This window comes from Bombus vosnesenskii, unplaced genomic scaffold (genome assembly GCF_011952255.1).
Source record: "Bombus vosnesenskii isolate JDL3184/JDL3185 unplaced genomic scaffold, Bvos_JDL3184-5_v1.1 scf7180000013263, whole genome shotgun sequence".
Lineage (NCBI taxonomy): Eukaryota > Metazoa > Arthropoda > Insecta > Hymenoptera > Apidae > Bombus > Bombus vosnesenskii.
In genome coordinates this window covers 7,810,432-7,834,511 of record NW_022882923.1, presented here as the reverse complement: position 1 = coordinate 7,834,511, position 24,080 = coordinate 7,810,432, and the positions used below count along the sequence as shown (strand labels likewise).

General features: G+C 32.3%; 3 protein-coding genes across 5 annotated transcripts; 1 reads left to right on the top strand and 2 right to left on the bottom strand.

The window, feature by feature from the left end:
- Positions 1–233: 233 nt before the first annotated feature.
- LOC117231489 (protein Aster-B) lies at positions 234–5,740 on the bottom strand. Of its 2 annotated transcripts, none has more exons than XM_033489981.1 (14): positions 5,227–5,740; positions 4,790–5,069; positions 4,500–4,701; positions 4,010–4,290; positions 3,730–3,882; positions 3,431–3,584; positions 2,197–2,355; positions 1,926–2,047; positions 1,595–1,787; positions 1,298–1,528; positions 1,052–1,205; positions 844–964; positions 564–734; positions 234–445 (listed from the first exon to the last, which is right to left on the bottom strand). In XM_033489981.1, exons 1-13 carry the CDS (start codon positions 5,271–5,273, stop codon positions 600–602), a joined length of 2,232 nt encoding a protein of 743 aa, XP_033345872.1. In that variant the 5' UTR covers positions 5,274–5,740; the 3' UTR covers positions 234–445; positions 564–599. The 2 variants fall into 2 exon arrangements, with proteins under 2 accessions (XP_033345872.1, XP_033345881.1); XM_033489990.1 differs by having other exon boundaries at positions 4,796–5,069; positions 5,227–5,734.
- Positions 5,741–6,267: 527 nt separating this feature from the next.
- Positions 6,268–9,403, top strand: LOC117231499 (cystathionine beta-synthase). Of its 2 annotated transcripts, none has more exons than XM_033490004.1 (6): positions 6,268–6,588; positions 7,529–7,638; positions 7,711–8,060; positions 8,150–8,397; positions 8,481–8,751; positions 8,836–9,403. In XM_033490004.1, the coding sequence occupies exons 1-6, from the start codon at positions 6,506–6,508 to the stop codon at positions 9,271–9,273; spliced, it is 1,500 nt and encodes a 499-aa protein (XP_033345895.1). In that variant the 5' UTR covers positions 6,268–6,505; the 3' UTR covers positions 9,274–9,403. The 2 variants fall into 2 exon arrangements, with proteins under 2 accessions (XP_033345895.1, XP_033345901.1); XM_033490010.1 differs by lacking the exon at positions 6,268–6,588 and adding an exon at positions 7,112–7,134.
- Positions 9,404–9,707: 304 nt separating this feature from the next.
- On the bottom strand, positions 9,708–11,110 carry LOC117231484 (trafficking protein particle complex subunit 6b). The gene is made up of 2 exons (XM_033489968.1): positions 10,778–11,110; positions 9,708–10,223 (listed from the first exon to the last, which is right to left on the bottom strand). The coding sequence occupies exons 1-2, from the start codon at positions 10,901–10,903 to the stop codon at positions 9,822–9,824; spliced, it is 528 nt and encodes a 175-aa protein (XP_033345859.1). The 5' UTR covers positions 10,904–11,110; the 3' UTR covers positions 9,708–9,821.
- Positions 11,111–24,080: the final 12,970 nt, after the last annotated feature.

Below are 24,080 nucleotides of genomic sequence, written 5' to 3'. Positions count from 1 at the left end.
AATTCTTAAGACTATAATGCTCTAAAAATTATTTATTTTTTCTTTACATTGTGCTAATATACAACTTTCATTCACACAAACAAACATATAAATATAAATTCATGTGTATATATATATATATATATATATACACATGAATTTTATATATATATATATATATATATATATACGAATTATATATATATATATATATAAATATAAATAATGTTTTTGTGTATAATATAAAGAATATATTAAAAATATAACTTAGTTTAATTTAGTATTCTACATGGAAAAAATTTACGTACATATACAACATACTAGAAACACTAAAAGTAATAAAAACGAACAAATTTAAATTGCATTTCCTATTGATCATAAACAGTTTGCGTGTGTATTGTTGTGCATTTGGAGTTATCAACAATCATCATCATCATCATCATCATCACAGAGCGCACTTGTGTACCTAATTATAAGTTATATGCAAGTACAACAATAATTAGTGTTATATTCTTATTAAGTACACTTAATTGAAGTTTACTAGAATCATGACTTTTAATGACTTATCGCATTATAATACTCACGTTACTTTTATCGGAATATTTTTACACAATTCTTTTTTACATTTCTGAGTGACTTCGCTGTTCTGTTGTACGCGAATTAAAGCTTTTCAAGCTCGGTTTTAACACAGAGAACATTTTTTCCGTCGCAGTTGGATGAATACTCATTTGTAATTCTGTTAACGATTCCTCTGTCTTTAAAATGAAGAAGATAACTTTAATCGGTTATAATCTACTATTGTAATTCTATACAAATAGAATATATATATTATGTATATAATCTATAATGGAATAGAAATTTTACTTGTCTAAGTAATTGTGCAGCAGTATGTAATACTCTTTGCCATTTTCTCATTTCTATATTATGCAAACTTTCTTGCTGTTGCAATAAGTGAATCCAATCTTCTTCGGTTTTTGGTGTATTTCTTCATGTTGAAAAATTAGAAATACTAATATAAATATCAATTTTATGTAGTAATTTATCATTAAACATTTAATGTACTAATACGTACTTTAATACATGTAAATCCATAATAGTATAGGCTGCTGCTTCTTCTAAGCCCCATAATTTATAATACAATAAACCATTAATTACCATCAAACATAAGACAGCAATTAATAGCATTGAACTGATTATCATATTTGAGTCGCCTCGAGTAGCAGAAACTGCACATGAAAAATTTGCATGTATTGAGTTTTATGAATTTCTATTCTTATATACTGTATTTTAATATCTTATTGTACCATTGATTTCATACCAGTATTATCATTAATATGTGGCATGTTTAAAGAGTTTTGTAGAGCGGAAGACGTATGATCTGAAGAATGAGTTTGTAAAGAAATACCAGGGCCGGTGGCACGACGTCGTCTTCTTGCTTTTCTTTTCACTCCTCCGCTTCCAGTAGTTTCTTCACATTCTACCGTTAGTGCTTTTATCAAGCTCGTAAAATATTCATCTATTCCAGCCCAACAATTTTTCTCAATAACGCCTGTTATTGTTCAAAATATATAATTATCACTTATAAATAAGAAAAACACATGTCACAAGTTCTTACTTTTTACAAAACCCCATACATTCTTTTTGTACTTTATTTGAGCATAAATTGCGATACTTGTTTCATTCTCAGAAGCACTCGTAATGCAATAATGAAGTAATACAGAAAATGAATCTGCATATGGGATTCCAGCATTTACGCTTTCTACATCAATACTGTATAAATGACCAGGTCTGCTGCATGGTAACATTATCTAAAAATCCCATTATAAGTCATCATTATTATATATAAACGAATTTGAGAGAACTATTTTAATAGGGTATTAGTAAATATAAAAGCACTCTGTAATTAATATATATTTAATTGATAATAGTTTTATGAAAATAACAACCTGAGTTTCTGAAATATGAGAGGTTCTTGGTCCAATAGCCTGAGACAGTGCTATTGTAAACGATAAATTTCTAACTTTCTGGCCAGTTTGCTCGTTTTGAGTCCATTCTGATTGTACTAAATCTAAATAGATGAATATGTCTGATAAGATAACGCCATAAATTAAGGTTAAATATGTTAATAATAAGTAAGTCATCAAAATATTTCTATATTAATTTTATCATTTTTATAGACCTCTTATGACACTAGATATGTGAATTTGTATATCTCACCAGTAGTTTTACGAGCAGTTTGAAAATCTAAGAAAAATTTTGAGTTTGTAAATAGCAAGGTAAATAATTGATCAATATGGATAGGGAATGTAGCCTTGCTTATTTGACGGCCTTCATGTGGTGAGGTACACACTACACTGCCTCGAACGCCTAATTTTACTGAAATCATAATGATTAAAACATTTATATAACAGTACGAAGAATAATTTAATCGTTATTAATGGAACACAGATAGCAATATAGCTTCTAAAGTTGAAGCAAAATGCAACTAGTTGATAATTATATTCCTCTAATTTTAAATAATATTGTGTTATTGAGATCGAAGGATAATTGATATCAAAATATCAAAAGATATTTTTGGATGCTTTTTGCAATGTATTTAAAAATAATCTAACTTTCAAACTTTCAAAGAATATTTTAACCATCTTAAAAAAATCACGTATTTTTGTATTTTAAGAATATTAAAGGAGGATCATATAAACATGAATTAATCTATAACAGAGTATCATAAAAATAATTTTTATCATAATAATAATTTGGTATAAAAATTATTGGGAATAACTTTTTTCTACAGTATATCTGGCATAAACGTTTTAAAAATTAATCAAATGGTATAGGAAACAGTAATATAATAAATAAAAATGATAGTAAATAGAAGTCCATGATATTGGAATCAGTAAAATGTACAAACCATACAATTAATTTTTTCTTGCTTATCCATGTGAACATTATTTGAAACCTCTTGAATAATATCTGTTAGATACGAATCACATGTCACCAAGCGCATATCTTCAATGAAATGTTGAAAGAATAACTAAGCAGTTTTATTTTTAACGGCTGCGTATAATTAGTATACTATGGAGCGTAGGTAGAAAAAAAATTGGTTTAATAAGAAATTCTGTAATAGTAACAACCCACATATCGCACGAAAATTGATGCTGATGCTAGGAATATCTAATAAACGACAAATGTACAGTGAACATCATCATCTCAATGCTGAACTAATTCACGCGATTACAAATATTATCATTTATTCTTTTAAGTAGATATAAAAATTCTATCTTTATATGGTAAAACATATTTATATCTTTGGGACATGTTTTGAGATCTATCTTAATATTATATTCTTCACATTTGTAAGGTAAGTAACATACATTCCTAATGTTAATGTCTTCTGTAGCGGAGGAGTTTCAAAAAGAGATTTAACAAAAAGACACCACTATCAAAAACTTACATGCATGCTTTTCTGCTTCACTTTCTGTTGTATCACTTAGGTCTGTTGCATCGATAATAGGGTCTGGCCGAGGCAAATGATGAACTTCTGCTTTTGTTTCAGAGATTGTATCTGGCACTCGAGTTACTGCATGTTCTGTATTACCACTTTCTACCTTTGATATAAAACACATCATTTCATAAAAAAATTAAATTAAAATTAATACATGATATTGAAAAACAAAAATAGCACACGCTGATTGATAATGCACTCTAACACCAATCATGCATTAATTTCTGATATGTTAATATATAAATTACCTCGGAAAATGATTCTACGGATAATCTTGTTGATAACTTCTCTTCATCAGGTGCTGGTAACGGCGGAACATAATCTTCATCATCCGATGTTAAACCCAATTCATCTCCATAACAAGAATGTACAAGTTGCCACATTTCAGATGCACTCATAGGCTTAAACAATTAATTTCTTATTTAGACACTTCAAAGTCTAATTACATTGAAAGTTTTATATCATTTTATATAAAATTAATACGAATAAATATTTGTAATATGTTCCGATATCACATAATTTCCATACCTCACCAATAAGAACATTTTGCCATACACGAAATAACATTACATATGTTTTATCTCTTGCACCGAAAGATGTCAAGAAGAACTTGTCAGTGGCAGTGCATATTAAAATTGCATTAGGTATCACAAGTGCAGTTTTTTCTTTGGTGATAGATGTAACATCCTTCCAGCGTAAACATACTAGAGTTTCCCAACTAAAAATATTTGCATAAAAGCATACGTAATTTTGAGATACATAGAGTCTTCCATGAACTAATATTTCACGTTGCAGTGCACACGAATAATCTAGAAATTATATGTTTTCTGTTATGTTTAAATATATTTGCAATCTGATATGATTAATATGCTAATATTATTATAACAGTGATAAAAATGATTTAAAATTTGGAGCAAGCTTACAACAAAAGCATTAAGAAAAATGAAATATCAGTATTGACAGCACCATGTACTATATTTTACTATCAAAAAATCTTACATGAGAATTAATTACTTACCGACAACTAATCTTTCATCATCTGGTACATCTTTAAATATACGCCTAAAATCATCAGATCTAGACTTGTAAGTTGGATATAAAACGTGATACCAAGATTTTTTTTTATTTCGTTCACTACTCCGTGTTTCTTTTTTACCCTCGTGTGAACTTTTCACAGCCTGAGAAGAATCTGACGATTTGTTTGCTATATCTTGTTGTTGCTATATCATGTTTTTAAAATGAATTATGCATTAATTTGAGACAAAGGAAATTTCATAACAAAAGATGTTTTAATGCTAAAATCTTAAAATGTACTTGATGATCATCCAATTTGTTGACACTATTAGATTCCTTGGTACTTGAATCATGACTTGTTTTGGAGTGATCTCGTTTATTACGCACTTTTGGACTTGGGCGTGGAGATAAATTTGGACTTGAAACTGGACTATCTTTCTTTTCTCCACTTGCGCCACTCTCTTGTGCATTATCTGATATACCATTGCCTATGTTTGTTGCTGTTGGATTCTGATTTTCCAACTCGGTCATAACTTCACGATTGTATATTAACAAGTCCTCCATTGACTTATTCCTATCAAATTAAAATTGCAAATCATTAAAAATAAAAATATATTAAAACAGCTATTTTAAAATATATACGAAAAAGAAATGAATAAACAATAAAGAAAAAAATACAAAATAATGTGAAATAAGAATATCACTGTAAAATTCTTTGTAAAATTACATACATGTTTGTGGTTGGATATTTTTGAACAGATTCCACTTCAAAGTGCATAATATGTAATTATACAGTGTACTCGTAAGTTTTGTTTGATGAATGCTATGAACTTGTCACAATTTTAGAATAGAATACAATTTCTATCGAACGATGGCATTACAATACAATAGGTACCGATAATGTAATGCACTATTTTTTACTGTTAATACATTTTAGAAGCAGAACATACGTGTGACTTTTTACGAACTGTATAATCGTTGCGGTAACGACAATCCATTTCAACTAAAAACGTGAACCGTTACCGAACACGCATCAATCGTTGTCATTCATGTAGACTTATAATAACTATTAACCTTCTGTTTAATTATCAAGTTCGTACTTCCTTAACAAAATTTTTATCAATGTATATCAATGTTTAAAAAGAAACAAAAAGTACCGACAATGAGTACTTCAAAAACGATCCACCATATTGAAATGGCATATTCTCTTTTCCGGTCCGATACGAATCAAAATTTTCAAAAAATTAGCATAAACGTAATATTATAACATAGTTTAGTCAATAATCGTTTAGTAACATAAAATAAAATGTATCAATTACGTAAAATAAAAGCTGGATAAATCTCGTGAATGTAGTTGTATCTTTTTCTATTTAATCAATATATATATTAAATAACACAGTTAGTAGTTACGCGTGGAAACAACATTCTTTGCAAAAGCCTTATGTATGGTATGTAATCATCAATTATCGAGAAATGGTCAAATATATTAGTACTTAAATTTTAGCGTAATGTCCTTATTGTGACATTTGCATAATAGTTTTCATAAATATTGCAAGTTCATTAATTGATTACGTATAGGTGTATATACGTGCGTTTATATGTACACACGCACGCACGCACGCACGCACACACGCACACACGCACACACACATACACACACGCGCGCGTTTGTATATATATATGTATATCTTATTTTTATACTTTAGTAATTGCATTTCACTTGTAATAGCGAGTACGTTATTAGTAAAAAAAAACGAAATAAAAAATCATGATTACAAAAAGATATCCAATAATGTTCAATAAGCAGTTGTTGCAACACTTAGATGATAGATGATTAGATGAAGCACATGATGTAGCATTCATCGCAAGCATCATCGTTTTTATTAATCTTGATACATATTAGTTAAAAAGTCTTGTACATATAATATTTAAGTTGTTTGGTTGTATCGAGTTTGAAGATTATTTTTATTTTTTTATTCAAGAAACTAAAGTGTAATTTGAATCTTGATCATGGAATTTAAGAAGCCTAATCGATCTAGTAGCTGCACATGGGAGTTAAACGCAACAAATTCACCACATACATGTAGAATGGAGTAAGTTTATAACAAAAGTATTAACCAAAAAAGAAAAAGATTAGAAGTATTAATCGTATTAATAGGAAATTATTGTCATAGATACATCATTGTCGTACTCAGCGAAAAGATAGAAGGTCTAATAAAAATAATATCTTGCGGTATAATAAAGATGTAATTATAACATAAAAATTACAATCTACAACCATATCGTTGATTAAGCCCATTATACATATAATAATTACATAATTATATAACCGTTTCATTTTATTTTTTCTATTAATGTAGGTTATATTTTTCTGTGAATAAATTTCAGAATTCTTGATTTAGATAACATTGTATAGTAGAAGAAACACACATCCGTATGTATGTTTTCTATTTAACTTCTTACAACTACGTAGTTACGTGACTTAAAAGTTGAACACATCTGTGTGTACATATATTCTTTAAATTTTATTCATATATATTTGTCCATCGTTATAATATATTGTTAGACTAGCATCGAATGATCCATGATTATAAGATTATTACTTTCGAAATTGGCATAATAAGTACTTAAAAATTAGAGTAAAGAGACTATAATTTATTACAAAAATTTGTTTTTTTAATTAAATTTTAGTTATAGAAAGTTGAATTTCGTAAATCAATAACATATTATAATCATTTGAGATAGTAGAAAATATTTATTTCAAAGATCTAAAAGACAACTGTAAAAGTTTTGGTTCAAAAATTCAAATAAATAATTCTTTTTGTCTTTCTTATTATACTTAGCCTATTCTTTAAAAATAAGAAATACTTGGAAGATTTTAAATCAAATATAATACCGTTATTCTTAATATTTGTATAGTATGCTTATTTACTTTGTTATGTAAGTGTTTATATTTTATATGAAGCTTTCTTTCCTTTTTTTAAATTTCAATGTTGATTTTTATTTATATTATTAATATGATTTTTATTTCAGAAATGGCGACCGTACCAAGATACTTCCTGATATTTTAACTACTATTGGACAAACTCCACTTATAAAATTGAATAACATCCCAAAATCTTATGGGATTAAATGTGAAATGTGTTAGTATTAGTTTTGTTTATTCAATACGTAATTTGGAAATTTGATATAATTAAATATTAGTTTACTTTTAGATGTAAAATGTGAATTTCTTAATCCTGGTGGTTCTGTGAAAGACAGAATCGCATATAGGATGGTGCAGGATGCAGAAGAGAAAGGCTTGCTAAAGCCAGGATATACCATCATCGAACCTACAAGTGGTAATACTGGAATTGGTTTAGCAATGGTTGCTGCAGTTAGGGGATATAGATGCATTATTGTTATGCCGGAGAAAATGTCTGATGAGAAAGCGTCAACACTTTGTGCACTTGGTGCTGAAATTGTTCGAACCCCAACAGAAGCAAGTTGGGATAGTCCAGAAGCTCATATCAGCGTTGCACAAAAGTTACAGACAGAGATACCAAATAGTATTATTCTTGATCAGGTAATGTCACATATATGCGTACACGCTTTTGTATATTATTGAATATCGTACAACTTTATTATTTTCTATTTATTTATTATATCGCTCAGTATACTAATCCTGGAAATCCATTGGTTCATTATGATCAAACTGCAACTGAAATTTGGAAACAATGTGAGGGGAAATTAGATTATGTAGTAGCTGGTGCAGGCACTGGTGGTACTGTTTCAGGTATTGCGCGAAAACTGAAAGAATTATCGCCAGATATAAAGATCATTGCCGTAGACCCCAAAGGAAGTATTTTAGATCCTGAATCGCAAGATTCAGAAGTTGGCTTTTACGAAGTAGAAGGAATTGGGTGGGTATAACATCCTTTTCCGTTATATCAAGATACAGTATCTTTTTTTTTGTATTTTGGATGATCGATGAAATTGTTTTTAGCTATGATTTTGTACCTACAGTGTTAGATCGTAACGTAATCGATAAATGGGTAAAAACCGAGGATTACGAATCATTAAATGCTGCTAGAATGCTTATACGTGAAGAAGGTTTACTATGTGGTGGTAGCAGCGGCTCTGCGCTTATAGCTGCCCTAAAGATAGCTAAAGATATTCCCGAAGGAAAACGTATAGTTATTGTTTTACCCGATGGAATACGAAATTATTTAACTAAATTTGTATCCAACCACTGGATGGAAGCTAGAGGATTTTTGGTAAATTATACATAATATCAATCTATACAAATACTGTACTGTTTTATTAGAAATTAAAATGATGTATCATTGAATAAATTGCAGCAAGCTACATGTCAAATTGAAACAAATAAGTGGTGGTGGAATATGAAAGTTTCAAATTTATCTTTTGATAAACAACCTTTGTTGAAGGAAAATACAGTAACATGTCAAGAAGCTGTTCAAATGATTAAAAATACAGATATACAACTACTGCTTATTAGCGATAATGATACACATATAAAAGGTGTTATTAGTTTGAATAGAATTTTGTCAAACATAATATCTGGTGCAGTAAACTATACAGACTTTGTAGAAAAGACTATGGTTAAACAATATGTTACAGTTAAGTATTCAGCATCTCTTGGATATTTATCACGGATTCTTGAAAAAGAACCGTATGCGGTAATTTTAGATGATGAACGCGATGATGCTTTTGTTGGAGTCATAAACCAATTTCATATTTTGAATTTTATTACTAAAAATAATGGATACAACATCTAATAATCATTCGATGTATCAGGTCTTAAACATTAACATACAATTGTTAAACTACTTTTAAGATGTATCTTACTCGTTTGTTTCATTATAATTATGTTTTTCATAATTTTTACTTTTATTATACTCTGTAGCTGTAAAATTGGATGTATATACTTGGATACTTATAACTAGCATCTCCGGTTATTTTATGCATTTAAATTAAACATTATACAATACATTTAAGGTATATAGGTACTCATTTTGAAAAAAATGTGAAACTTATCATATGATCAATTTTACATATTTGTAGAAAAAAAAAAAAAAAATATATATATATATATATATATATATACTTTTAATAAATAAATCCTTATAAAAATTATCTTGCATTAAAATATATGGTTTATGAAATTTCAATCAAATGTACGTTTTAACGCACTACCTGTTGTTACAACTAGACGAAACGTTATATTCTGATTCTCTGATTTTTATGAAAAACCTAGTCGTTAGATATTATTTTGTAATATGTATTAACTTTTATTGAACATGATTTTGCATTGTATTTACGAGCATTAAATTCTTTGAACTTGTACATGAAATTTACAACTTGGTAACGTAGAAATTTCTGCATTAACGGTACTAATAATTCCGAGATTAGCTAAACTTCCTCTTAAAAGTCCACAAGTAAATGTCAATAAACGAGGACTTTCCTGAAGATATTGTTTATTACTATTAGTACCTACTTTATTCAATAACCGAAATGAGTTGTCTTGTAATACATATACACCATGGTGATTTGTCCTTAAATTATCAATTTGTTTATGATAAAGACCAGACCAAAAATCAGTACAAATAAATTTTATCATATCCAATTCATCTTTAAATCGATTCCATTCCCTCGTCAATCGTTCAATGATTCTGTAGCCAACACTGAATCCCATCCATTCTAGTCGAGACAGCTCTTCTTCCCCTTCCTTTATACATTAGATATTATGTAGATATTATCGTACAAGTTATAACGTTTTTATAATATTTAAATTTTAATATCAAAGTATCAGGATTTGATCCAACAAAATTGAATATTAAAATGAGAGTTTTAACATTTGATATCAAAATTCGTAAATTTGATGTATTTATAAATTGATAATTACAAAACATAATAAGACATTTGTAGTTTCTCTTTCACTGAGTGACTAATGCTTTATCGTAGGATTTAAAAATCTAAAAATATATTATCATAACAAGTGATAAAAAATGTATTAATCGTACATTTATAGGATTGACATATTTCTTTGTATACTGCTCAACTAGTGAGAGTTTAAAAGATAGTTGTAAAAATAATGTTTTAAGAAAGAGTCAAACTATTTTACCGTATTTAAACAAAAAATGCTAGTCAAATATATATAAAATAATAAAGGATATAAGGGATATAAAAAAAAAAAAAAAAAATAGGGAGAAATACCTATATAATATCACGTAGTGCAAAATTCTTGAATTATGTAAAATTTATGGTATTGTGCATAATTACCTTATTTTTACATGATTTACTCAGAGTATAATTAACTATCTCAGCGTGTAAATATTCGAAAAGGCATTCATCAGCTTCCCCGGATGCGTGAGAATTAGTTTTCGTGTCAATTACTTGTGGCCTCATATTGATATTTTAAAAAATCACGAGTTATTATTATAATATATAGATAATATATGCAATGTATGAATAGATCGTATATTATTTTATGTTCACAAAATATAAAGACAATCTGCTGCTAATCTGTTTACTATTTATACATTGCACAGTATAATATGAACATTTAACCTTATTTGTCTGGCTTTTATCATTGACTAAGAATTGAATAGACACGATATGCAATCATTCCCTACTCCCTACAAGCAGAGATGAGTAAGTAGAGAGATGACCAACGCTTATGGGCGAAATTTAGCCAAGAATTGGACTGCGACGTGTATCTGTGCGTATCTACGTTTATTTCCTTTCTGGTATAAATTTGCTTGATATACCGAAAAGACGGTCCATGTTAGGAGCAAACGCTCCTTCGAATATTCGAATAACGCGTGAATGCGCAAATGAGATGTGTAAATAAGAATGTTTAGTAATGCAAAGCGTTCTGCGTAAAGCAGATAATGATGAAAGCGTGAAAGTATAAGGTGAGATGAGGAGACGAGGTGTGTAATAAAGATGTCGTAAATTATGATGAATTAAGATTGTAAAATATGTAAAAAGTTGTAGACGTTAGACTCTTGGAAGTTGACATAAGTGAGAAAGGAATGAAAAGAGAGTATAAAATGTTAATAGGTAATACGTAAGGCAATATTTTGGATTTTGTGATAGATATGACAGACGGCCGGAACTGCGGGAAAACAACAAGGAGAATAGAATGTACGAGAAGGTATCTCAACTCCTGTTAGACAAGGAAAGTTATATTGTGCGACAAGGACAGACGTATTTCTCCCTCTAGTTTCACGATTATTCCTTTATTACTATTATTATTATTATTCCCGAAATTTGATGCGCAACGCTAATAAATATTAATCTACGCACTCGTATTTAAGCAATACGCAAAATTAAAGTAATCTATTAATATTTAATATTAAATATAAATCGTATATCAAATGTTATCCATGTTCGAATAAAAAGAACGATAGAATCGTTTATATTATGGCTGTCTTAATTAAGATAAATTAAACGTTACCAAATTTCCATGAAAATTAAATTCATAATCGATACGCTGTTGGGCGACACATACACGTCCACTACCACCATTCCTGCCCATTCGACCGCTACGTATCCGTTGCCGCGTTCCAGTGGATCCCCGTGGGCGGACGCCGCCGGCGCTGATGTCCAGGTGACAGCCATCTATATCTCCGGTCCAGTTCGGAGCGTCCAGGACTCTGTATGACTCCGCCACCACCGCTAAGGCCATCGTGCTCGCCAGGATGGTTTGAAAGAGCAGGTCTTGTGCCCGTCTTGACCGTCCCAGATTGGTCTGGAGGATGCGCATCTTCTTAATCCCCTAAGTTCATGGCTTCCATCGCTTCCTCCGCTCCAACCTCCTTGCTCGCGGGTTTAGAGTCGGGGATTTCCTGCGGCGAGCCTTTCTTGTTATCGTTTCCTACCGCGAACTCATCGGTCGCGGGTTTGGTTCTGTATAAAGAAAAACTTCGAAACGATTTAATCGTCGTGCGCAATGTCTGTCGTGATCGTGAGGGATGTGAAACTTTTCAAAGAGTCTAATTAGTCGTCAATTGAAGTTGATCTTGAGTTGATAGGGCGAGCCTATAATCCAATGTTTCCTTTTGGCAAAAGAAATTGTATTTTGATGTTGCTAGCGGGTCCAGCCGTTCATAAATGTTAATCAACGTTACGATCGAACCGACCGCGGGCCATCGTTCGATAGATCGAATTAAGATCGACCTGCAGATGCTTCAATGATATCCAAAATTTTTTCAATAGCTTTTCTACCCTTTCAACTTCATTTTTGCCGATTAAAAATATAAAATCGTATACGAACCATTTCCCCCTTCATATTAAAATATTATACTATTGCATCATTAAAATATTGAAACGTTAAAATATAAAATTTCTTTCATCGAGACATTAAAGGACTTCGATTGAGAAAGAGATCTATCCAAGCACCTGTAACTTATTATTACAAAAAAATAAGCTAAAATCTGTCATATCAAGTCTAAGCGTGCAAAAGCCCAATGATGCCCTGGTACTGTAGAAATCCTTCGTCAAGGCACTCGTTAAATAAGAAGAAAATTCTGAAAGAACGAAAATCTCCGTAGAAATTGGAGAAATGAAAATTGAATAAAATCTGACTTTCCAACAAAAAATCATTTTTCGAACCTCTCTGCGATACTCGTCTTAGAATGAGAATGGAAACTAGTCAATTTGAGATGAAGATAAAGATGGCTTTCGTCAGACTTTCGCCAGATTCGAGAATGATCGTTACTCTTTCTCCGTCTTTCGTTTAATTTCTCAATGGCCTAATCGCAGCAAGCTGGAGTCCATACTGAACGTGTATCATAGTTATTAATCGCGCCATGTGATTTGCCAGGAATAATATGAAATAAATTTTTATTAAAAAAAAGACCAGCTACAATAAATCGAATCATTTTATACCTTCCTACGAAAATTCACACCCATGAAATCCGGTTGTACGAACTATTTTATAAAAAAGATAGTTATCCGATGATGTTAAAAATCTGAGCATAATGGAGATGTACGTACAACAGATACTCACGGGAAAAACCAACGAGACTAATAATAAAATCAATGAATTAGAAAAAAAGAGCTATAGGCAAATATAATATACAGTGGTATAATCTATTATAAAAGAAGCTTGCTGAATATGACAAACATTGACGAATACTAATTGAATAAAATCATTTAGTTAATTTTCGTAGAATTTGATATTTCTTCGAGGAATCAATAAATACTAACTAATACCACTAATAGCCTAATACATCGATAGATTTAACGAAGAAATACCTAACCGCGATTACAGCCAATGAGTTCATATTATTCGCTACGTAATTAATAACTGTATCACGTACAGCGATGCAGGCGGTATTGAAGAAATAAAGCCATTTTATGTTACAACTATGACGAGTAAATTTACTCGTTTAACTTGAGAGGAATTAAAAAGGTATATGACTTTTAAATAAGCAATAAATAAGAATTTTAAATATCGCGATCACTGATGTAGGTGTTATTCAAGAAACAGGAACATTTTATTTTTTAATTAGCACGAGTAAATGAACGAATATCGATAATATAATATAACGCTTAATATAAATTTTATCCGTCTGATTATTTAATAGCTTAACTTATTTCACAGTAACGTTATCGATTGCCGTTAGGCTTCGTTTCTCCTTTTTGTCCAAACTAATTGATAGTCGAAAACTAGTATTAAACGAAGTGTGAATTTAGTCTTAGTTTGCAGAAACTATTAAAATGATAAAAATGGATATCGTATTAAATCGTTAAAGAAGCCAATTTACGATAAAAATTAAGAAATCGTTCAATTTGGTTTTGTTATAATGGAAATACCGTCTTCTGCTATGTCAAAAAATCGTTACCGTTTGATTAACAAACCGGCATTTTGTCAAGGTATATAAGGAACACGGAAGTCGCGCGAGAGCTCTTTTGTGCCCGAAATTCCGGAGAGTGAGCATCGAAGAAGAATTTAAATATAAGGTAAATAAAAAAAAATATAGAATAACAACATTGCAACTAGCGATTTACAACGTCTAAACCATTAATTTACAACACTTAAGTTATTAATTTATAACATTTAAGCCATTAATTTATAACATTTAAGGAATTAATTTATAACGCCAAAACTATTAATTTATAACATTTAAGCTATTAATTTATAACATTTAAGCTATTAATATACAACATTTAAACTATTAATTTATAACATTTAAGCTATTAATTTATAACGTCTAGGCCATTAATTTACAACATTTAAACTGTTATTGTATACATTTATGCTATTAATTTATAACATTTAAGCTATTAACTTTTAACGTGTATGCCATTAATTTCTAACTTTTAAGCTATTAATCTGCAACATCCAAGCTACTAATTTACAATATTTAAACTAATAATTTATAACATTTAAGCTATTAATTTATATCATTTAAGTCATTAATTTACAACATTTAAACTGTTATTGTATACATTTATGCTATTAATTTATAACATTTAAGCCATTAATTTCTAACTTTTAAACTATTAATTTATAACATTTAAGCTATTAATATACAACATTTAAACTATTAATTTATAACGTCTAGGCCATTAATTTACAACATTTAAACTGTTATTGTATACATTTATGCTATTAATTTATAACATTTAAGCCATTAATTTGTAACTTTTAAACTATTAATTTATAACATTTAAGCTATTAATTTGCAACATTAAACTATTAATTTATAACATTTAAGCTATTAATTTATAACGTCTAGGCCATTAATTTACAACATTTAAACTGTTATTGTATACATTTATGCTATTAATTTATAACATTTAAGGTATTAATTTATAACGTCTAGGCCACTGATGTGTAACTTCTAAACCGTTATTTTATACATTTAGCCATTAATTTATAACATTTAAACCATTAATTTATATCATCTGAGCCATCAATTTATAACATTTGAGGCATTAACCTAAAACAATTACTCCATTAATACCTAACAGTTATACCAATAATCTATAACCACATTCTCCCATTAATTCAAAGTAGTTATGCTCTTAATTTATAGCAGTTGTACCGTTAATCGGTTGTAGCTCTGCATTCATTGATTTAAATCAATACCATCAATTCGTAGTGAGTGAATTAATGATTTATTTTGTTTCATTTTATTAACGAAATCTATCAATTCTTTGAAGTACTATTTTATTTCTATGTAGCATTATTTTTTAATTTTCAATACAGTATTTAATTTCTCATTTCACTATTTCGTAGAAAACCTGTCTTAACACAGAGTGTAATCTTAAGATGTAATTTTCCATGTCTGCTCGAAACTAAGGAAACAACACCATATTCATGGAATCAAGAAAGCGAGTGCAATTTAACCGAAGGCAACCACATCTTCTCTGTAGCTGGACATAAGTCAGAGAACATTTCAAATCATGTTGTTGTTTTGCCTCGGAGTATCAAGACCGTTAGATTGCAAGTAATGTAAGAACAAATAAACTCCGGGCAAAACAATATTGCCGCTATCAATGTCGCTTTATTATAAAATAATTTTACATCTCTGCTTCCAATGCTTAAAAACTGTTTATGTAAATGGGACCCGAGCGTAGTTACCTCCTCGTGGTGGGTCCCGGTAATTGGTATCGTTTCCCAAATAATAATACACCAAGTACTCTTTTGAATATTAGTATTATTATTTGAGAAACGATATCAAGCTAAAAACTACTTCAATATAGTCTGGTCTTGATCATCCAAAATAGTTTTGGTGATCTAGACCGGACTAAGACCCCCCCGCGGGGGCGCCGTGGGACATCGTGGGACATCGCGGGACACCGTGGGCCATCGCGGGACACCGTGGGATGCGAGCGTTTTAGTCTTAATTAATCTTAAGATAGATACCTATGTTATGTGCATTGTAAGCTCATTCTGTATAAAGATACTTATCTATCTTGAAACGAAAAATAAAAATCTCGTCTCTCGTGATGCCCTCGGTTACCACATTGGAAAAATTGTTCCCACGATTTATCGGTTCACGGTCGCTCAGTTCTTTCAAACCGTAGCGTGACGTACTCGCTCGCGCGTATTCCGGGTACGTGCGGGTCAACGTGCACTGGGCAACTCTTTAGATTCGTAAGTCGCCCCAAGCACACCTCTGTCTTGATGACTACTCGACGACTGCTCGTCGTTTGCCTCGAATCACGGGAGTTGTCATCGCACCGGTGATACCTGCGATCCGCGATACTGTCCGATTGGTACTTCGGTACTCGGGCAGAGACCTGCATTTCACGTCCTCCGTAATCCTGTTCAAGTGACGAACCCGCGGGGGTGGACCCCACTGTTCAGTTGGGGCCTTGCCTTCGTAATCCTGTTCAGCGGTCCCTCCCCGGGCCTTCATTTGTTCAGTTGGAGTGTGTTAAATCGCAGGCCTATTTGCTGGATCGCTAGTATCATCGGTCGGTGCCATCGACCGTGATAAGATCCAGACGACGTGACAGGAATCGGGCGAAGGTCAATGTTTGGGCTTTCCGCTGAATCTTAGGGTTATCCGGTGCACGGGGGTACGTTATGTAGGTTTGTTAGTTCTTTCGAGAGATCGTGATTTCGTTCGTTCCGGGCGCGCCGCGGTTTTTCTTCCATCGTCTGATTGTTGGGGCTCCCTTTTCGTAGTAGCCTCATATTGTTTCTTTCGTTCCAAGTTAGACAAATGTGTCTTTGATACCGAATGCGGCCAATAGGGTTGCGAATTATTGTACTGATCGATGTAATCGATGTGTGGGAGATAGATGGTGTGTTATGTATGTTGTTTTACGTTTGTAAAGATTCGTGTAACTGCTGCGTAGGAGATAGGTGTTTCGCGGTTAGGCTACGAAATAACTATCTCTTTACGCAGGCCCATGAAGTAGAGTCAGAACTCGACATTCTTGCCAGTAGGTTGAATGTCGAGACCGATGCATAATGTTAAATAACTCATGGGCGGGTCTCGTGCGTAGTCACCTCCTCGTGGTGAGACCTGGTAATTGGCATCCTTTTCCAAAAATTAATCAGTTGATTAATCTTTGGAAAAGGATGCCAAGCTAAGAACTACGCACCAGTCCAGTTTGGACCACCAAAAGCCTCTAAGAGAATTCTGTTCAAACTAAGTGATAGTCGAAAACTAGTATTAAAGAAGTGTGAATTTAATCTTAGTTTGCAGAAACTATTAAAATTATGAAAATGGATGTTGTATTAAATCTTTAAAGATGCCAATTTAAGATAAAAATGAAGAAATCGTTCAATTTGATTTTGTTATAATGGAAAAACCGTTCCCTGCTATGTGAAAATATCGTTACCGTTTGATTAACAAACCGGCATCTTGTCAAGGTATATAAGGAACACGGAAGTCGCGCGCGAGCTCTTTTGTGCCTGAAATTCCGGAGAGTGAACATCGAAGAAGAATTTAAATATAAGGTAAATAAAACAAAAAATATCAAATAACAACATTGCAACTAGCAATTTACAACGTCTAAACCATTAATTTATAACACTTAAGTTATTAATTTATAACATTTAAGCCATTAATTTATAACATTTAAGGAATTAATTTATAACGACAAAACTATTAACTTATAACATTTATGCTATTAATTTATTACATTTAAGCTATTAATCTACAACATCCAAGCTACTAATTTACAATATTTAAACTATTAATTTATATCATTTAGGCTATTAATTTACAACATCTAAGCCATTAATTTACAACATTTAAACTGTTATTGTATACATTTATGCTATTAATTTATAAAATTTAAGATATTAATTTATAACATTTAAGCCATTAATTTGTAACTTTTAAACTATTAATTTATAACATTTAAGCTATTAATTTACAACATTTAAACTATTAATTTATAACATTTAAGCTATTAATTTATAACGCCTAGGCCATTAATTTATAACATTTAAACTGTTATTGTATACATTTATGCTATTAATTTATAACATTTAAGCTATTAATTTATAACATTTAAGCCATTAATTTGTAACTTTTAAACTATTAATTTATAACTTTTAAGCTATTAATTTGCAACATTAAGCTATTAATTTATAACGTCTAGGCCATTAATTTACAACATTTAAACTGTTATTGTATACATTTATGCTATTAATTTATAACATTTAAGCTATTAACTTTTAACGTGTATGCCATTAATTTCTAACTTTTAAGCTATTAATCTGCAACATCCAAGCTACTAATTTACAATATTTAAACTAATAATTTATAACATTTAAGCTATTAATTTATATCATTTAAGTCATTAATTTACAACATTTAAACTGTTATTGTATACATTTATGCTATTAATTTATAACATTTAAGCCATTAATTTGTAACTTTTAAACTATTAATTTATAACATTTAAGCTATTAATATACAACATTTAAACTATTAATTTATAACATTTAAGCTATTAATTTATAACGTCTAGGCCATTAATTTACAACATTTAAACTGTTATTGTATACATTTATGCTATTAATTTATAACATTTAAGCCATTAATTTGTAACTTTTAAACTATTAATTTATAACATTTAAGCTATTAATTTGCAACATTAAACTATTAATTTATAACATTTAAGCTATTAATTTATAACGTCTAGGCCATTAATTTACAACATTTAAACTGTTATTGTATACATTTATGCTATTAATTTATAACATTTAAGGTATTAATTTATAACGTTTAGGCCACTGATGTGTAACTTCTAAACCGTTATTTTATACATTTAGCCATTAATTTATAACATTTAAACCATTAATTTATATCATCTGAGCCATCAATTTATAACATTTGAGCCATTAATCTAAAACAATTACTCCATTAATACCTAACAGTTATACCAATAATCTATAACCACATTCTCCCATTAATTCAAAGTAGTTATGCTCTTAATTTATAGCAGTTGTACCGTTAATCGGTTGTAGCTCTGCATTCATTGATTTAAATCAATACCATCAATTCGTAGTGAGTGAATTAATGATTTATTTTGTTTCATTTTATTAACGAAATCTATCAATTCTTTGAAGTACTATTTTATTTCTATGTAGCATTATTTTCTAATTTTCAATACAGTATTTAATTTCTCATTTCACTATTTCGTAGAAAACCTGTCTTAACACAGAGTGTAATCTTAAGATGTAATTTTCCATGTCTGCTCGAAACTAAGGAAACAACACCATATTCATGGAATCAAGAAAGCGAGTGCAATTTAACCGAAGGCAACCACATCTTCTCTGTAGCTGGACATAAGTCAGAGAACATTTCAAATCATGTTGTTGTTTTGCCTCGGAGTATCAAGACCGTTAGATTGCAAGTAATGTAAGAACAAATAAACTCCGGGCAAAACAATATTGCCGCTATCAATGTCGCTTTATTATAAAATAATTTTACATCTCTGCTTCCAATGCTTAAAAACTGTTTATGTAAATGGGACCCGAGCGTAGTTACCTCCTCGTGGTGGGTCCCGGTAATTGGTATCGTTTCCCAAATAATAATACACCAAGTACTATTTTGAATATTAGTATTATTATTTGAGAAACGATATCAAGCTAAAAACTACTTCAATATAGTCTGGTCTTGATCATCCAAAATAGTTTTGGTGATCTAGACCGGACTAAGACCCCCCCGCGGGGGCGCCGTGGGACATCGTGGGACATCGCGGGACACCGTGGGCCATCGCGGGACACCGTGGGATGCGAGCGTTTTAGTCTTAATTAATCTTAAGATAGATACCTATGTTATGTGCATTGTAAGCTCATTCTGTATAAAGATACTTATCTATCTTGAAACGAAAAATAAAAATCTCGTCTCTCGTGATGCCCTCGGTTACCACATTGGAAAAATTGTTCCCACGATTTATCGGTTCACGGTCGCTCAGTTCTTTCAAACCGTAGCGTGACGTACTCGCTCGCGCGTATTCCGGGTACGTGCGGGTCAACGTGCACTGGGCAACTCTTTAGATTCGTAAGTCGCCCCAAGCACACCTCTGTCTTGATGACTACTCGACGACTGCTCGTCGTTTGCCTCGAATCACGGGAGTTGTCATCGCACCGGTGATACCTGCGATCCGCGATACTGTCCGATTGGTACTTCGGTACTCGGGCAGAGACCTGCATTTCACGTCCTCCGTAATCCTGTTCAAGTGACGAACCCGCGGGGGTGGACCCCACTGTTCAGTTGGGGCCTTGCCTTCGTAATCCTGTTCAGCGGTCCCTCCCCGGGCCTTCATTTGTTCAGTTGGAGTGTGTTAAATCGCAGGCCTATTTGCTGGATCGCTAGTATCATCGGTCGGTGCCATCGACCGTGATAAGATCCAGACGACGTGACAGGAATCGGGCGAAGGTCAATGTTTGGGCTTTCCGCTGAATCTTAGGGTTATCCGGTGCACGGGGGTACGTTATGTAGGTTTGTTAGTTCTTTCGAGAGATCGTGATTTCGTTCGTTCCGGGCGCGCCGCGGTTTTTCTTCCATCGTCTGATTGTTGGGGCTCCCTTTTCGTAGTAGCCTCATATTGTTTCTTTCGTTCCAAGTTAGACAAATGTGTCTTTGATACCGAATGCGGCCAATAGGGTTGCGAATTATTGTACTGATCGATGTAATCGATGTGTGGGAGATAGATGGTGTGTTATGTATGTTGTTTTACGTTTGTAAAGATTCGTGTAACTGCTGCGTAGGAGATAGGTGTTTCGCGGTTAGGCTACGAAATAACTATCTCTTTACGCAGGCCCATGAAGTAGAGTCAGAACTCGACATTCTTGCCAGTAGGTTGAATGTCGAGACCGATGCATAATGTTAAATAACTCATGGGCGGGTCTCGTGCGTAGTCACCTCCTCGTGGTGAGACCTGGTAATTGGCATCCTTTTCCAAAAATTAATCAGTTGATTAATCTTTGGAAAAGGATGCCAAGCTAAGAACTACGCACCAGTCCAGTTTGGGTCTCCAAAAGCCTCCAAAAGAATTTTGGATGCTCTACACTGGACTGCACCGTGGGACATCGTTGGACACCGTGGGACGTCGTCGGTCCAGTGTGGGTCACCAAATGCCGCGAAGAGAATTTTGGATGATCTACACTGGACTGCAACGTGGGACATCGTCGGTCCAGTGTGGGTCACCAAATACCGCGAAAAGAATTTTGGATGATCTACACTGGACTGCCACGTGGGACATCGTCGATCCAGTGTGGGTCACCAAATGCCGCGAAAAGAATTTTGGATGATCTACACTGGACTGCAACGTTGGACGCCGTGGGACACCGTGGGACACCGTGGGACACCGTGGGACACCGTGGGACACCGTGGGACACCGTGGGACACCGTGGGACACCGTGGGACACCGTGGGACACCGTGGGACACGGTGGGATATGTCTTGGCTATGTCGAATCCATTCTGAGCTCATTCTGTACAATGATACTTATCTGACTTGGAACGAGATATAAAAATCTATTCTTTTTTCCCACTGAATCTTGCGGTTATTTTGTGCACAGGGGTGCGTCGCGTGAGTCCATTGATTCTTCTGAAAGATCCCGATGTATGAAATCATTCTCTTATTTCAAACCAATTTTTAACGGATTATCTTATTGTTTCAAATTGAGTTATAACGTCATAAACTTGCAAATTAGTAACAGGTAGATTCAAATACCTCGAAACAAGGTTTCGCGCGCGTTTGCACAGTATTCTTTAAATATATTTAGTGGCGGACTTTTGAATTCTTACAAATATTTTCCATTATTTAAAACACGCGACTGTAGTGTATTATTGGAATGTATATTTCGTATTCTAATAATGAAAATTCACAGTATATATTCTAATTGCGAACAATATAATTCTTGCAAACGATTGCATTGCATTCACGTTATTCATGAGCATTTGTTTGCTATCGAAAAGTATCTCACAATTTTCAACTAAATAATATTTTTCAAACTTGTTCCAATTTCTTAATAATAATTTTTAAGCGTACAAAAATAGCAGTATTTTCTAAATAAACGATCGATAGGAAAAAGAAGAAAATTGTCGAAACGACGTTTCGCTTTTTCCTCTCAACCCCCCCCCCTCCGCCCTTAAACAACCACCATTTACACCACTGGACTTTACACGGTTCCTGCCTGATGTTAGTCTCCCTGATGATATTCGCTGGGGTGGCGCAGCATCCATGGTACGTCCTCTGTTTCTCCGCATCGAACGGTGAGTCGCATGCATTTTTGTTCCTCCGGTCACTCAATCATGTCGTAGGATGAAAGGTCCGAATCGGCACGGGTGACCGGTTGTATTACGTAGAATTTTGTTGCGAGCATAGTGACCGCGGGTATTTCTTATACCCGTGAGTAGTAACATTCTTTTTTTAAATTTATTAGTTTAGGATAGGTCTTCTTGCACAGCGCGATTATAATAATTAGTTTAAATACATACACTTGAGAATATATTCGTGTTATTTATAAATATGCATGTTAATATTCCGTATAAATATTTGCAAATGGCAAATGTGTACACGAATATACCTGTTTAACATAAACATACTTGATTTTAAACAATGAATTAATCGTGACAATATCAAGTCACGTTCGTTTATTTCATTTCGGTTAGAATTTAAAATATGAGTCAAAATTCATTTTTTCCCGTACAAGAATGTGTGAAATTTTACGTGCAAGAAGACACTTCGTGGCAGGCAGATTTTTGAATCAAAGCAATAATATTGAACACTGTTTCTGCATTTTCGAGTATGTGCTTTGATGAAGAGATCGCCTGAGATTATTTCTTTCTTACTAATATATTTACAGTCAATTATTCCATTTGATCGAGTCTCAGTCTTTTTCAATTAACGCTACCTTTTTTGCAATATTAAAATTTTGTTCTGATTTATTAAATTAATAAAGTAGAGTTACTTAGTTGCTATTAAATTAATAAAGTAGATTTAATCAGATACGAAGTAGTAAAATATAAAATCAAAGAACGTTAGTCCGTTAAATAAAAATTACACAAACTAATCATCTTTTTAGATCAGGATTTTCAGATTTAACCCTTTCCGTGCCCATTGTCAGGATCTCATTCACGTGCCCAGGTGCTACTTGAATGGGAGAAAGACATTGGGCACGATGATCTAGAATTAAGTAATGTAATAATTTGTCAGCGACTGACGATGTGTTAGTGTATCGTGCACGATGTATTTTCCACGTTATGTGTGTGTGTTGTTAGGCCGTGGAACTGCGTCGCTTTTTCTCATTCGTTAAAACTTCAAATATTAAAAATGTCGAGACATATATCGATTCAATTTACGTCTCGATAGAATCACAATTTCTGATAATGTCATGCACACGATAAAGTGCAATCACGCTTTAGATATTGCTATCAATTGCATTTATAATACCAAGTTTACTTACATTTATTTTAACGATATCATTTCCTCAGACGTGTTTTATCACGTTTTACGCAATGGTCACTAGCCTTCGTCAGTCGATTTCAGGAAAACGGTACGTACCTTAGAGTGTGCATGGTGTGTGTTAAGCTCGGGTGTCGGAGGCGTCCCGGGACGTCCTCTCTAGTGTAGGACCTTTGCGCCCGA